The 14,708-nt window shown below is 55.2% G+C and overlaps 1 protein-coding gene across 1 annotated transcript in view; it reads right to left on the bottom strand.

Moving 5' to 3' along the window:
* Positions 1–6,098: 6,098 nt before the first annotated feature.
* Positions 6,099–14,708, bottom strand: part of ADPRHL1 (ADP-ribosylhydrolase like 1) — a 28,093-nt gene continuing 19,483 nt past the window's right edge. The window contains exons 4-7 of the mRNA XM_026447176.1: positions 13,766–13,906; positions 9,724–9,851; positions 8,322–8,454; positions 6,099–7,129 (exon numbers count right to left, since the gene is read on the bottom strand). Of these exons, the coding sequence (XP_026302961.1) occupies positions 6,972–7,129; positions 8,322–8,454; positions 9,724–9,851; positions 13,766–13,906 (560 nt within the window). The 3' untranslated portion in view covers positions 6,099–6,971. The remainder of the gene's footprint in view (positions 7,130–8,321; positions 8,455–9,723; positions 9,852–13,765; positions 13,907–14,708) is intronic.

Genomic DNA, 14,708 nt, shown 5'->3' with positions numbered 1-14,708 from the left:
GCCTCCCTGCCCTCTGCCCCCAGCCTCCCTGCCCTCTGCCCCCAGCCTCCCTGCCCTCTGTGGCTCAGCTCCCGGCTTCCGTCCCCTCTGCAGCTCAGTCCCAGCCTGTGGCGGGCGCCTGTAGTCCCAGCTACTCGGGAGGCTAAGGCAGGAGAATCGCTTGAACCCTGGAAGCAGAGGTTGCAGTGAGCCGAGATCGCGCCACTGCACTCCAGCCTGGGTGACAGTGAGACTCCATTTCAGAAAAACAAAAGAGAAGCAAGCTTGCCTCCTTAGTAGTTTTTTTTTTTTTTTTTGAGATTGGTTTTAAATAATACAGATCCCTTTAAGTTGAGCCTCCTAACATTTTACAAATAAATCTAAACTTGATCTTAGCCTAAAGACTGAGAAGAGATTACTAAAGAATCTAATATTAGACTTATTAAAAAGAAAACCTAACCCCAAGGGATGAGTACTTTCTAAAAATCCTGGAAGGCCGGGGGCCCGGCTGGGATCCTGCGGGGTGGCCGAGAGCGGCCCTCAGGCGGGGTGGAGCTGATCTGGCCACGCCCCTCCCCAGCAGCTTCTGCGCATCATTGCAGCGGTCACTGTCCATCTAGGAAAGCCGAGAACAAGTGTTTGCTACCTGCTGCCTGTTGATTTTTGGTAACTAGGTAGGGAATAGTTCAGACTGTGCTAATGAACCAGCTGGAGAACTGAGTATCTGTATTTCCTGGAAATAAATCTGGCTAACGATGGGTGTGGCCTTTTGGGCCAGGATACCCTAAGGCCTTGACCTGAACATGTTTTGTGACCTACATAAGACCTTATATGTGAGTGACTTAGCTGGGACCTACAAAGGGGCGTCTGGTCAACCGGCAGTGACCAGCGAAGGGGTGTTTAGTTGGCTGGCTGTGAGTGATAATGGGGTCACTGTCCATCCCAGGCTGACTGAGGCTGTAAGCGCTGGATGCTCTTCCTGGCCTGAGACATGAGTAAGTCAGCCGAGGGTTCCAGGGATGCTTGCCCACTGCCTAATGACAGCAACTGCCTCGGGCCCCTCAGTACCTGTGCGACGTGCAGGGCCTCGCGTTAGTGAGCTTCTGTCACGGATTTGTGCTACAAATATATAGATTATAAAGGAAACCGATGAAACAGCAGGCAAAATTTCTAACACATAATAAGACCTACAATATAGGCCGGGCGCGGTGGCTCAAGCCTGTAATCCCAGCACTTTGGGAGGCCAAGATGGGCAGATCACGAGGTCAGGAGATCGAGACCATCCTGGCTAACACGGTGAAACCCCGTCTCTACTAAAAAATACAAAAAACTAGCCGGGCGTGGTGGCGGGCGCCTGTAGTCCTAGCTACTCGGGAGGCTGAGGCAGGAGAATGGCGTGAACCCGGGAGGTGGAGCTTGCGGTGAGCTGAGATCCGGCCACTGCACTCCAGCCCAGGCGACAGAGAGAGACTCCATCTCAAAAAAAAAAAAAAAAAAAAAAAAAGAACTACAATATAGTATATTATATTGCAACAGAATGCTGTTATGTTGGATAATAGCATTACCGAAGGTTAAATTCCGATTCTGAATAAACAGTGGTTACAGAAGAGCCTGCTCTTTTCTGAGGAAATTCATCTGAAATATTTACGGTGAGAGGACACAGGGTTGGCAGGTTACTCTCAAATGGTTCTGAAACAATTGTGTGCGCGAGCTCATATGTGCGAGTATGTGTGTACGCATGCTCACATGGGTGCAGTGAGAGACAAGAGAAAACAGTAACAGCTGCTGATGCTGGGCGAAGGGGCGTGGGAGTTCTCGGGGCTAGTTTTGTTTGAAACAAACTTAAAAATGAACTCGTTAAGATAGGAGAGGGAGACAGCAAAGCCGTGTCATGACAGGTGTCATTCAAGGACCCTGACAGCACAGACAGTCCCGGGAGAGGCGACGCTTTGCGGAACCCCGGGGTGCACCAGCACCCCGCTGGCAGGGCCCTGGGGACTGTGTGCTCTCCGGCTTTCTGGTGGGTGGGACAAGACAAGGCTGTCCCCCGGATCTGCAGGCTGGTCATGGTCCCCACCGACACCACCAGGGCCCCAGGTCGTGCAGCCTGTCCTGCCCGAGGGAGAGCCAGAGTTGGGGGTCCTGGGCGATCACCCTTCTCGGGGCACAAGGAGGGTGGGGAAGGCATCGTGCTCACGGGGCTGCACAATGGTTCAGACCCTGGGGACCACCCCTGTGGCCATCAGACAGAACATTCGCGATGTGCGTGGTGCCAGACGCAGAGTGCCCCAGATCAGGCACGGTCCCTGCCTTTGTCTGTCTGCCCTGGATCACACAGTCCCTGCCTTTGTCTGTCTAAGCCCTTGTTTGCTGACCAGCAGCCACTGGTCAGGGTGCAGCACACGAATCCCGAGACAGTCTCAGGCTGTTCTTTGAGACCTCGTGTGAATGCTTTTCCCGCAGCGGGCTGAGTGAGCTGATAACTTATTTCTGTGTGTTAACTGGAAATGCGTCTGCACACCAGGGATTGTAATCAGGGGAGCTGCAGTGCCTGCACTCCGACTCCAAAGTTATTTCCAACCTAATGGAACCTTTGGAATTAACTTCAATGATGGAGTTTTTCAAGCGCAGAGGTTTGGATTGAACACCAATTTGGGTATTACCAATTTTATCAGCTGATGTTCTATTAATTTTTATACTCACAGCCAAAACAGGTGGCACTTGCTTCTGGCAGCTTGGGCCTGAGGTTATGCAGTCGCCAAGGTTTGCTGCGGGCTGTGGTGGTGGTGAGGTCTCCCGGAATTAGGGGAAGGGGAGAAAGCTTGAGTGTGGTTTTCAGATGCATCGGGTTTAAAAGCTGCTCTGTGCTCACGAAATGCAGCTCTGGGAGAAATACTCAGACTTCCTGAATCTTAGTTTCCTTGTCTACAAACCAGGGGTAGTAAAAACGGCCCCGCTTCTAGGGGAGCATGGAATAGATAGGAGAAATAACATTCGTTAGGGAGCCCAGGCCTGACGGGGCTGGGCTTCGTCACTTCCTGGGCTGGGCGCTCCGAGCGGCTGCCCCGCCCGCTCGAGTCACGGAGCCTCCCTGGATCCGCTCCCTCCAACGTGGGAAAGGAAGGACAAGGACAGCTCTGCCGTGGCTTTCAGATATGAAAACACTGGAGACGATAATTTTAAATATAAATGCAAAATCTCTTAATCAAAGAGTTTGGGAAAACGGATTCATCTAGCCTGAAGTCTAAACACGTGTGTGTTACTGACGTGCTCATATTCCCACACCGCACATGTTCCTAGCGTGTGACTTCTGTGTGGCGTGTTTGTGAGGATGCCCATGTCCTGTCTCAGCCATGATTGGGACTCTCCATCCCAAGTCCTGGCTTCAGACCTCACATCCGTGGGCCTGAGAGAGAGGTGTCAGCCGATAGCTTCAGGCTGAGAACAGGCATATTCTGAGCCCCACCTGACTCTGAAGCACCCTTGTCTGCCATCTGGGAGTGAGAGGTGCCCATTCTCCCACCTGCCCCTTCCTGGTGCCTGATGTCTCGCAGGAGATGTGGATCTACAGGGATGTGCAACACTGAGGCTCCCAGAGAAGAACTCCTGGGCAGCCACACCTTGCTGGGCCTAAGGGATTGTGAAATGTGTCCTCTTTTCCTTCCTTCCTTCCCTTGCCCTTCCCCTTTCTCCCTTCCTTCCTTCCTTCCTTCCTTCCCTCCCTCCCTCCTTCCTTCCTTCTTCCCTGTCTCCCTCCCTTTCTTTTTTCTTTTTTCAGGGTCTGACTGTGTTACCCAGGCTAGAGTGCAGTGACATGATCTCGAGCCACTGCAACCTCAACCTCTCAAGCTCTGGCAATCCTCCCACCTCAGTCTCCCAAGGAGCTGGGACTACAGGTGTCAACACCACATCCAGCTAATTTTTGTTTTTGTTTTTTTTGTAGAGACAGGGTTTTGCCATGTTGCCCAGGCTGGTCTCAAACTCCTGAGCTCAAGTGATCCTCCCGCCTTGGCCTCCCAAAGTGCTGGGATTATAGGCCTGGGCCACTACACTTGGCCACACCTTATTTCGTAAGAATGTCTTGGAGAAACAAAAATAAAAACTCCATCATTTAAACTATGGACACCATAAAATATAGGATGCACCACAATTTCAGAAAAATGAAATACAAAAATGCGTCCTAGAATGAAATACGGCAACACCGCGCTGTAAGGAGAGACTAACTCCTTTTCAGAAGAGCGGGGGAGCAACACTGGAAGTCGCCATAAGAGCAGGTGTTTGCAAACGCCACTCACGCGACGGAAACCACTGAGAGCCACATCCATGGGGTATCTGAATTATGGCACAGCAGTACCATGGAATACCAGGCAGCAGTTAAAAAGGCGGAGATTGGTCTATGTATGGTGATACAGAAAAATATTTTAAAACCTAGTTTAATGAAAACAGCCAAAAGCAAACTATGACACATACGATGCTTCCTGTTTGGGGAAAGAAATCGTGTGTGTGGCACAGCATGCAAATGCAGGGGTGTCTCACGTACAGGCGCACAGCCAGGGTGTGTGTGTGGGGGAGGCTCCTGGGAGGACACTTAGGCCACCGTGGCCTTGTTATCTGGGTGGCTGGAAGCTGCTTTCCCCACATGCTGCTGTTAACGCATTTGGATTCCCGAAGCTGTGCACACGTCACTTTTATAACAACAATGAAACCCACCGGTGCCATTTTAAACAGCAGAGTTGGCTTGGTGCCCCCTCAGTGTCCCCTCAGTGCTTTCTGTGGCTTTTTCTTTTCAACTTTTGGGTCTCTCTATAACAGGAAAGTGAAGCAAGGCACTGCTGGCTTTTGTTTACGATGCTTGTGGGTTTTGTGTTTGTGTGTTCTAATCTAGAATCAGTTTCTAAATAGACTTACTTTCTGATTCTCACGAAGGGGTTTGATTTGCGGACGGAGACGGAGTCCACCCCGTTTGAATCCAGCCATGCCCTGCTCATGTGAGCTGGCCTTTCCTTCCACACAGCAGGGCACACAGCAGGTGGAGAGGGAAGGCCACTTGCCGGAAAGCTGGCTACACAGGTACTACTACTGTGTTACTTACACTAGCAACAGTTCTGACTTACCTTAACTGGGTTTCTTTTCCTGAAAGGTAATTCTTGGTTAATTTCCCCACACCCACGGTCCTGGGACCACGCTGCACGGATGTGTGTGATGTGGGGCCCATCGCCCCGATGTGCCTGTCTCTCCGGTTCTTCTGACTTAAAGCGCCAGTAGCAGCTCGGTTAGTCCGGTTATTCGGAAGCTCAGCACAGAGCCCAACTGCTGCGGCCCGCCCAGCATAGAAGGCCACAGAATCCTCCAGCAGCATGGAGTACACTTCCCACAAAACGAATGGGGCAACTCTAGGGAAAAAGCAAAGTGTACCCCTGTCCCCGGGACACTCCTACCCCCGGGACAAACTTACCCACCCCCGACACTCCTACCGCCAGGACACCCTTACCCCCAGGACCCGCCTACCCCCATGACACCCCTACCTCCCCATACCCCTACTCCCAGGACACCCCTACCCCCGGGACACTCCTACTCCCAGGACAAACTTACCCCCCGACACCCCTACCCCCCGGACACGCCCACCCCAACACCCAACACACCCACCCCCGGACACGCCTCCCCCCCGCCCACACACCTGCTCCTTGGACTGGATGAATGCCGGGGTTGTTTCCACCAAGGGGAGGCGGCCGGGGAGGGAGGCGCCGGGAAGCGGCTGGCAGGGCCCGTCCGGGAAGCCCGGACCCAACACACCTGGGGGGCGGTCCGTGGCGCCCGCCTGTGAAGCCCACTGGCCTCTCCTGCCAGTCCACTCACACAGGAATCCCAAGTGGGAGCATGAAGACGCCACCACTTTCCCTTTCAACTCATCCCATAGGAGACGACAAAGCCCGTGGGGGTAGGGCTCGCACTCTGGATGCTCACAGAGATTCCAACCAACCAGGCTTTCTGCCCCACCGCCTCCTCTCACTGAGGCTGGGGCTTCCCCGGGATTCCCACTCTGCCCAGGGGCCAGCCCTTTAATGAAATCACAACAAAAAGAGAGGCCCCAGCCAAGCGGCCAAGCGCAGCGGTAAACGTCAGTCAACTGCTGTTTTATTCACACCAGATGCTGCATGGAAAAATCACGTCCAGATTTATTTTAAACAAGAGCAAGTGATCTCTTTTCCAAGACTCTCTGAGAGAGAACCTCACCGCAGGGACAGTGCTTCCTCGTCAGCGAGCCCGGCAGGGCAGGCGCGGAGGGGAAAGGCCTGCTCTGCATTTGCACCTGGCCCACTAAGGCAGACCACAGAGAGACGCCGGAGCTGGCAGGAGGCCATTTAGGTTCTGGTTTTCTCCGTCAGTTGTTTCAAAAAGAGATTGATCTTAAAATCTAGTGTGATTAAAAAGGTGGGTGGGGTTAAGAGCAATGCTTGTGTATGTGTGCCCCAGGCCCCAGTGTGGACTGTTTCTCTGTCCAGGCACACAGGCCCACTGTGGACATGGCAGGGGGTGGAGGGCGGGGAGGTGCTACATCGGCCCTCGGGGGAAATGCATGCCTGGAGGTGGAGGCAGAGGCAGGACGGAGGGTCTGCAGCGGGGGCCTGCTGGAGGCCACCACAGTTAGTGTTGTTGAAGTGAGTGAGTAAACAGCATTAGCTCTGCGGCGGAATAAAATACACCGTCTGTCCGGGAGACTGCGGGTGAGTGCCACGCCTGGACGTCCAAGTGCCACAAGCCACACAATGTCAGTGTGGATGGTGGAGGATGGAAAATATTCCCGCAGGACAAACAGTGTATTTTACGCAACAGTTAGGATTCTGATATTGGAAATGAGAGTTAGATGTGACCAGTCAGGCGCAGACTGCAGTGGAGCCGCACAGGGACGCCCTCACCCAGGGGCTGCGAGAGGACACTATGGGCCCCAGGGGTGGCACTGGCTCTCTAGGGGGAAAGTGGCAGAAATGGCTTTACTTCTCCTCTGTGGACAGGCGGTAGAGGGCCGCGCCCAGGTCCTCCAGCTTCTCCTTGTCCTCCAGGTCTTGGTACAAGCCTTTGGGAACGAGGTCCAAGCCGTACAGCAACCCAAACAGGCAGCCTGCAATGGTGCCCGTGGCTGCACTCTCCCCTGAAACGCAAAGGCAGAAGTTGCAGTGGGCGCCACCTGACCAGGGCCGCGAGACCCCCGGGGCTGGCCACCCCTAAGGTGGGTCAAACCCCAGTTCTGCTGGGGCGGCTGATAAAAGGGACAGGCAGGCTGGTGCGGTGGCTCACGCCTGTCATCTCAGCTACACAGGAGTCTGAGGTGGGAGAATCTCTTGAACCCAGGGGGTAGAGGTGGCAGTGAGCCGAGGTTGCCTCTCTATACTCCAGCCTGAGTGACAGAGTGAGATCCTGTCTCAAAAAAAACCCCCCAAAGCAAACGGGAGGGGGACAGGTGCTTCCCTTCTCCCTCCCTGGGTCAGGCATCTGTATGAAGCGGTTTCAGCACCAAGAGTCAGTGAGGCGCCAGGATGGTGCAGAAGGAAGGCGGAGGGAGGGGAGCCCGAGGCCCCACGGTCCCACCCCTGAGCCAGGGGCACAGAGGGAACCCCTCCAGGGGCTGGGCTGGCTCTGTGCAGAGGCTTCCTGACCAAACGGGGCCACATTTGTCTTTTCCCAGCTCATGTCCGGTCAAGCTCAGCGCCAAGCCTCACTGAAGTGAGGCAATTTCAGCCAGTCTCACAGAACCCAACAGCTGCTCCCACAAGGCACGGGGTTGATCTTACGAGCAGGAGCCGCCTAGAGCTGCCACAGCCACTCTGCTGGGCTACTTCCTCTCCCTCCATGGCCAGAGACGGCCTGGGCAGCACAGAGCCAGCACGGATGGAGCAGGAGGCGAGCCCAGGACCTAACTCCAGGCGGCAGTCTGCAACTTTGCACAGAGGCTGCAGAGCAAAGGACAAGACCACCGTGACCTCGGAACAGAACCCTGCGAAGGTGGCCAGCCTGAGGCAGCAGTGGCAAGGGTAGGAGCCTCCATACCCCTACACCCCACCTACTCCAAGGCCGCACAGCCCTCCAGGCTCGTGGACCAGGCGAGAGACTCTTGCAGTCACACCTGTATCCTGTGACGTCTGCACGTGAGTGCACGTACGTCAGCCGGTGTACCCTGGAGCCTGCGTCCTCCCAAAGCGGGTTCCAGAAAGGAAGAGAAGGACGCATATGCTGGGGCTCAGGAGGTGGCCCCTGAATGCCTGCTGTCCTAGGACACTCCAAGGGGTGCTTCAGGAGAAGGGTGCTACCCTCCTGGAAGCCATGGCCATTAAGGAACATCTCACCTCCATGAAACATGGCCCGGTGACACAGCTCAGTCCAGCTGCTGCCTGCTGCAAGGAGGGCGTCATAGGCTATCATGGGGGCGTCATGGCCTCGTCTTCCCCCTCGACCTTCCGAGCTCCACTTCCTGTAGGTCTGACAAGAGAGCCGTGGGTCAGGGGCATGTGCCCAAGTGGAGCCACTTCTGGGTATATTACAGCACAAGCTTCCTGGGCCCATCCTAGTGAACTGCCATTCCATCCACCCACCCTTTTCTTTTTGAGATGGAATCTGGCTCTGTCGCCCAGGCTGGAGGGCAATGATGCGATATCAATTCACTGCAACCTCCGCCTCCTGGGTTCAAGCGATTCTCCTGCCTCAGCCTCCCAAGTAGCTGGGATTACAGGCGCCGCCACCACACCTGGCTAATTTTTTGTATTTTTAGTAGAGACGAGATTAGTCACCCACCCACCCACCCATCTATTCGCGCATCCATTCATCCATCCACCCATCCATTCACCTGTTGACCCATCCACCCACCCATCTATTCACCATCCACTCATCCATCCACCCATCTGTTCATCCATTCACCCACCCATTTATCTACCCATCCATTCACTCACCCTTCCACCACCCACCCACCCATTCACCCATCCACTCATCCATCCACCCACCCACCCATTCGCCCATCCCCTCATCCATTCACCTATCCATTTATCCATTCACCCACCCATTTACCTACCCATTCATTCACCCACCCTTCCACCACCTTCCCACATACCCATCCATTCGTCCGTCCACTCATCCATCCACCTATCCATTCACCCACCCATTTATCTACCCATCCATTCACTCACCCTTCCACCACCCACCCACCCATACATTCACCCATCCACTCATCCATCCACCCACCCATCCATGTACCCACCCACCCATCCATTCACCTGCCCACTCATCCATCCACCTATCCATTCATCCATTCACACACCCATTTATCCATTCACTCACCCATTTACCTACGCATTCATTCACCCACCCTTCCACCACCTTCCCACCTACCCATCCATTCACCCATCCACTCATCCATTCACCTATCCACCCACTCATCCATCCACCTATCCATTCATCCATTTACTCACCCATTTACGTACCCATCCATTCACCCACCCTTCTACCTACCTGCCCTTCCATCCACCTAATCAACCACCCATCCATATACCCACCCACCCACCCATCCATTCACCTGTCCACCCATCCATCCATCCATCCATTCATCCATTCACCCGCCCTTCCACCCACCCACGCTTCTATCCATCCAGCCATCCATCCACCCACCCACCTACCCACCCATCTACCCACTTGCTACGCACTTATTGAGCACCACTGGTGTGCCAGACATTGCCTCAGTGCCAGGACAAGGCTTACCTTTTCCCTCTCTTCTGCGTCATAATTGTCGGGGAAGATGGCTTTATTTTCTGAGTCTTTACTGATTTTCCTCTCCTCCAAATAAAACTGCCATTTAGCTTCAAAGTAAAACCAGTGCTCCTGGTATTCTAAACATAAAGAACAGCGTGAGCTGAGCACAATGGCATCCATGGAGTGGGGTGGAGGGCCCTGGGGCGGGTGCAGGGAGGGAGGCGATGTGCCGATGCCCCCTCCACCCAGCTGCAGGCATGTGGAGAAGCGGAGCACCTGTCCTGGAGTAAACCACTGAGCGACGGTCCAGAATTATGAACATGCTGACGTTTGTAGCTGCTTTCTTTCTTTCTTTTTTTTTTTTTTTTTGAGATGAAGTCTCGCTCTTGTCCCCCAGGCTGGAGTGCAGTGGTGCAATCTCAGCTCACTGCAACCTTTGCCTCCCGGGTTCAAGTGATTCTCCTGCCTCAGCCTCCCGAGTAGCTGGGATTACAGGCGTCCACCACCACACCCAGCTAATTTTTGTACTTTTAGTAAAGACAGGGTTTCACCATGTTGGCCAGGATGGTCTTGGACTCCTGACCTCAAGTGATCCACCTACCTTGGCCTCTCAAAGTGCTGGGATTACACGCGTGAACCACCTCGCCCGACCTCTTTTTATCTTTTCTTTTTTTTGAGACAGAGTCTTGCTCTGTTGCCCAGGCTGGAGTGCACTGGCGCCATCTTGGCTTGCTGAAACCTCAACTTCCCAGGTTCAAGCCATTCTCCTGCCTCAGCGTCCTGAGTAGCTGGGACTACAGGCACCAGCCACCACACCCAGCTAATTTTTGTATTTTTAGTAGAGATGGGGTTTCACCATATTGGCTAGGCTGGTCTGGAACTCCTGACCTCAGGTGATCCGCCCGCCTCAGCCTCCCAAAGTGCTGGCATTACAGGCGTGAGCCACCGCGCCCAGCCTGTAGCTGCTTTGAAAGGACAGCAAGCAAGATGGAGATGGGGCAAAAGCATGTTTGTTACATTGTTGCATTAGTCCTGTGCCTGCAGCCCAGGGCGGGATGTTTCATTACTCCTAATTGAAATCCAAGCCCCTGAATGCTCTAGGGACTTCTCGGAGGTCATCTGGCAAAGAGGACACTGACTCAGAAGGGCGTCTGAACCTGCAGCTACACACCCTAGAGACCACAGGGAATCCCCTTCCCCACGGTGCAGCCAGGAGGCATGTAGGCTGCCCAGACCCAGGCCCGCGGCCCTCCCCAGACCCAGGCCCGCTGCCCTCCTGCCTGCCTTACGGTGAGCACCCCTGCCCACCACATCCCACCTGCTCCCTGGCACCACGGGAGCCACAGAGGGCGGGAGCTGTGCTGATCACATGCGGTGACAGAGCACAGATCCTGTCTGCCTGGCTGTGGTTGGAGGGCACAGGGCGCTGGAGAGCAGAGCTGGAGGGCTGCAGCAGGGAGGCCACGCTCCTGCCACAGAGCTCCAGGCCACAGGGAGGCCAGGAGAGCCCTGGACCAGGCCCTGGACGAGGCTCACAGGCACCCGCGACTCACAGGTCCTCCGAAACTCTGGGCCAACTTGGTCTCACACAAGTAAAAGTTCAGCCCCCTTAGGGTCTTGTTCAGTGACATGAAATTGGAAGTGAAAGACACAAAAGTAAGAGGGCAGCGGCCACAGGCACATCCCATGAACCTGCAGGGCCTGAAACTCCACGTGGAGTGTCAACATGGACCTGGGCACAAACTCAAAGCACAGCCTCTCACCCGAGTCAGCGGGGTTGGCCAATTCGGAAACAGATGTCCAGACACAAGAGGAGGGAGCTAATTTGTGAACTGTCCTCACTGCGGAGGGGTCATGTCAGGTGGGCCACCCAGAAGCCCAGAGCAATGTTTCTGGGCTTCTGAATGTTAAGTCCACCGGACTTAACATTCTCTGGATGATTTTAGATGTTCTGTTAAAAAGGTTTCTGTGTCAAGGAAATTCATAAAACTCTGGGTTAAACAAATTTGAAATTAAATAGATTTATTGGCCGGGCGCGGTGGCTCAAGCCTGTAATCCCAGCACTTTGGGAGGCCGAGACGGGCGGATCACGAGGTCAGGAGATGGAGACCATCCTGGCTAACACGGTGAAACCCCGTCTCTACTAAAAATACAAAAAACTAGCCGGGCGAGGTGGCGGGAGCCTGTAGTCCCAGCTACTCGGGAGGCTGAGGCAGGAGAATGGCGGGAACCTGGGAGGCGGAGCTTGCAGTGAGCTGAGATCCGGCCACTGCACTCCAGCCTGGGTGACAGCGAGACTCCATCTCAAAAAAAAAAAAAAAAAAAAAAAAGATTTATTTGGAGGACTGTTTCTCAGAGCTTTAAACTGCTGTCTGTGCATTTCAAATCCCTAAGAGAAAGAATAAAGCTTTCTGAAGAACAGTCAGAAACATTCCATGTACACAAAGGGGAGGAGGTTTTGCTGGTCAGATAATTCCGACTGTTCTTCAGAAAATGCTTTGAGGAAGACTGTTTTGAATACCAGAGTTCTGGGAGAACATTTGTTAATATTCTGTGAATTCAGTCATGGCGTGGTCCCATGCCTCACTGCTCACCCGTTTCTAAGGTAGGTCAGGACGACACTCCTGGCGTTAGGGAGATGACTTAGCCCCTGGCTCCAGACAGCCACCTCGGCTGTAAAGAACCTGGGGCCACAGGTTTGGCCATCTCCCACTGCTCCCACACCAAGCGGTAACAGAGATGAAATCACCAGAGATAAAGTGTGTGCCGTGGCCTGCCAGGCGTGCTCAGCAGTCACGCTTCCTGAGGACAGCAAGGCCGCCAGGAACACAGAGCAGCAACTCGAGGAGGTGCTGACTGTGTGTGGACGCTGACCTTGCTCCCCCATCAGCACAGGCCTGGTGGCTGAGCGCCCCCAAGCCACGTCTGGGCAGGTATCCATGCCTGCACCCCCATGGAAAGCTGTGCACCAGCCCCTACGAGGCATTTCAGAACATGCCCCTGTGCCTTGCAGGGGAAATAAAGGGATTCACTGGTTTTTCTGTTTCTGGAAGACTTCAGACCAGGCGAGGTGGCTCACGCCAGTAATCCCAGCACTTTGAGAGGCCGAGGCGGGAGGATTACTTGAAGTCAGAAGTTTGACACCACCCTGGGCCACATGGGGAAACCCTGTCTCTACTAAAATTAAAAAAAATAGCCAGGCAAGGTGGCAGGCGCCTGTAATCCTAGCTACTTGGGAGACTGAGGCTGGAGAATCACTTGAACCTGGGAGGCGGAGGTTGCAGTGAGCTGAGATTGCATCATTACACTCCAGCCTGGGCGACAGAGCCAGATTCCATCTCAAAAAAACCAAAAAACAACCCCCCCGCCCCACAGAAGACTTTAGCCCCAGGCTGTTTTGAAAACTAAGCAAATCTGATCCTACATTCAAATCCTCCCTCTCCTTCTCCAGGACACACTGGATACCTTATTTCCAATTTCCTCAACAATGCAAGGATGCCAAAGGCTGCCTGAAGCTGCCTGTGCTCCCCGTGCCGCCCCCTCCCCTCTTAGAGGGCACCTCCCGTGGGGTAGAAGAACCTTCCGGAATGGTCATGGATGTCCTAGCCCCACACCTGCTGTCCCTGCCTCTGGCCGGCCTCATGGGGCTCCTGAGGGAAGGGCCCAGCCCTGACCTCCCCCAGACCGGCAGAAGCAGAGCTTTCCCAGGGCGCACCACGGGTACCACTCACGTCCCAAAGGCTGCCAGTCACTTGGCGCCTCAGACTGGGGTGGACGGGACGGGCGGATCCCCTGGAGGCACATGTCCCCGACGGGCACAGGTCTCTCTGAAGCTCCGGGTGGGGAGGCAAAGTCCTCCCAGGTCAGGGCAGAGGCAGACTGGTTGGGAGCAGCATGGGGCCTGCCTTGTGAGGCCAGCTCTGCTCACAGGGCCGCGATGGGGCCCTCCCAGTTCTGTCTAAGAGTGAAAGTGCCTTGAAGTATTTGGGGCCGACGGAGGGGCTGAATCTGCCCAGGTGCTCCGAGTGTGGACTGGGGCCGGGGGGCTCACCTGCCGTGTGCCGGATGGTCCTCCTGCAGTACTCTTCTGCCAGGGGCACTGCCCGTAGCATGTCCCTCCCCCACTGGACCAGCGGCTTTCCTTGTGCGGCGAACGACACAAACAGGGCCGTGCACAGGGAGCCCAGGAAGCCTGGAGGGGCGGGGAAGAGAGAGGGCACCGTGACCTGGGCCACCCGCCACACTGTGGGGGACCCCCGGGGGGCGGTTTGCTCGTGTTCCATCTTTCCCATGTTGAGGTGCACAGTTCGGCGGCAGGAACCACGTTCACACGGGATGTCCCGCATCCCCTCTAGAAGTCCCCATCTTCCCACACCGTAGCTCCGCCCCCCACTCCACTCACCCCACTGCCCTCCCCAGGCCCTGGCCGCCCCCATGGACTTTTCTGTCTCTGGATGTGACCGCTCTGGGTGCCTGCTCCTCGTGGAACCACACGCGATTTGTCCCTCTGTGGCGGGCGTATTCCACTCCGCACGCATCCGCAGGTTCACCCGCGTGGCTTGCCACGGCTTCCCTTCCTCTCCGTGGCTGCATCGCATTCCGTGCGTGGACGAACACATTTTGATTGCCCCTCATCTGTGTGTGGATGCACGGGCCGCCTCCGCCTTTGGCTACTGGGAACACCACGTCAGGCAGACCGTTAGCATCCGTGGCCCGGGATTATCAGTTAATGAGCCTGTGCAGGAGGAAGGCTGGGGGGGGGCTCTCCTGACTCAAGGGAGACCCTGCAGAGCTCTGGGGCCATTGCGCACACTCAGGCACTTCCTATGCGGGGCTGACTCAGGCGCTTCCTGTGCGGGGCTGACTCCAGGCGCTTCTTATGCGGGGCTGACTCAGGCGCTTCCTGTGAGGGGCTGACCCCAGGCGCTTCCTGTGCGGGGCTGACTCCAGGCGCTTCCTGTGCGGGGCTGACTCCAGGCGCTTCTTATGCGGGG

This window comes from Piliocolobus tephrosceles, chromosome X (genome assembly GCF_002776525.5).
Source record: "Piliocolobus tephrosceles isolate RC106 chromosome X, ASM277652v3, whole genome shotgun sequence".
NCBI lineage: Eukaryota > Metazoa > Chordata > Mammalia > Primates > Cercopithecidae > Piliocolobus > Piliocolobus tephrosceles.
Note: the sequence above shows the minus strand (reverse complement) of the source record. Positions and strands in the feature narration are given on the sequence as shown.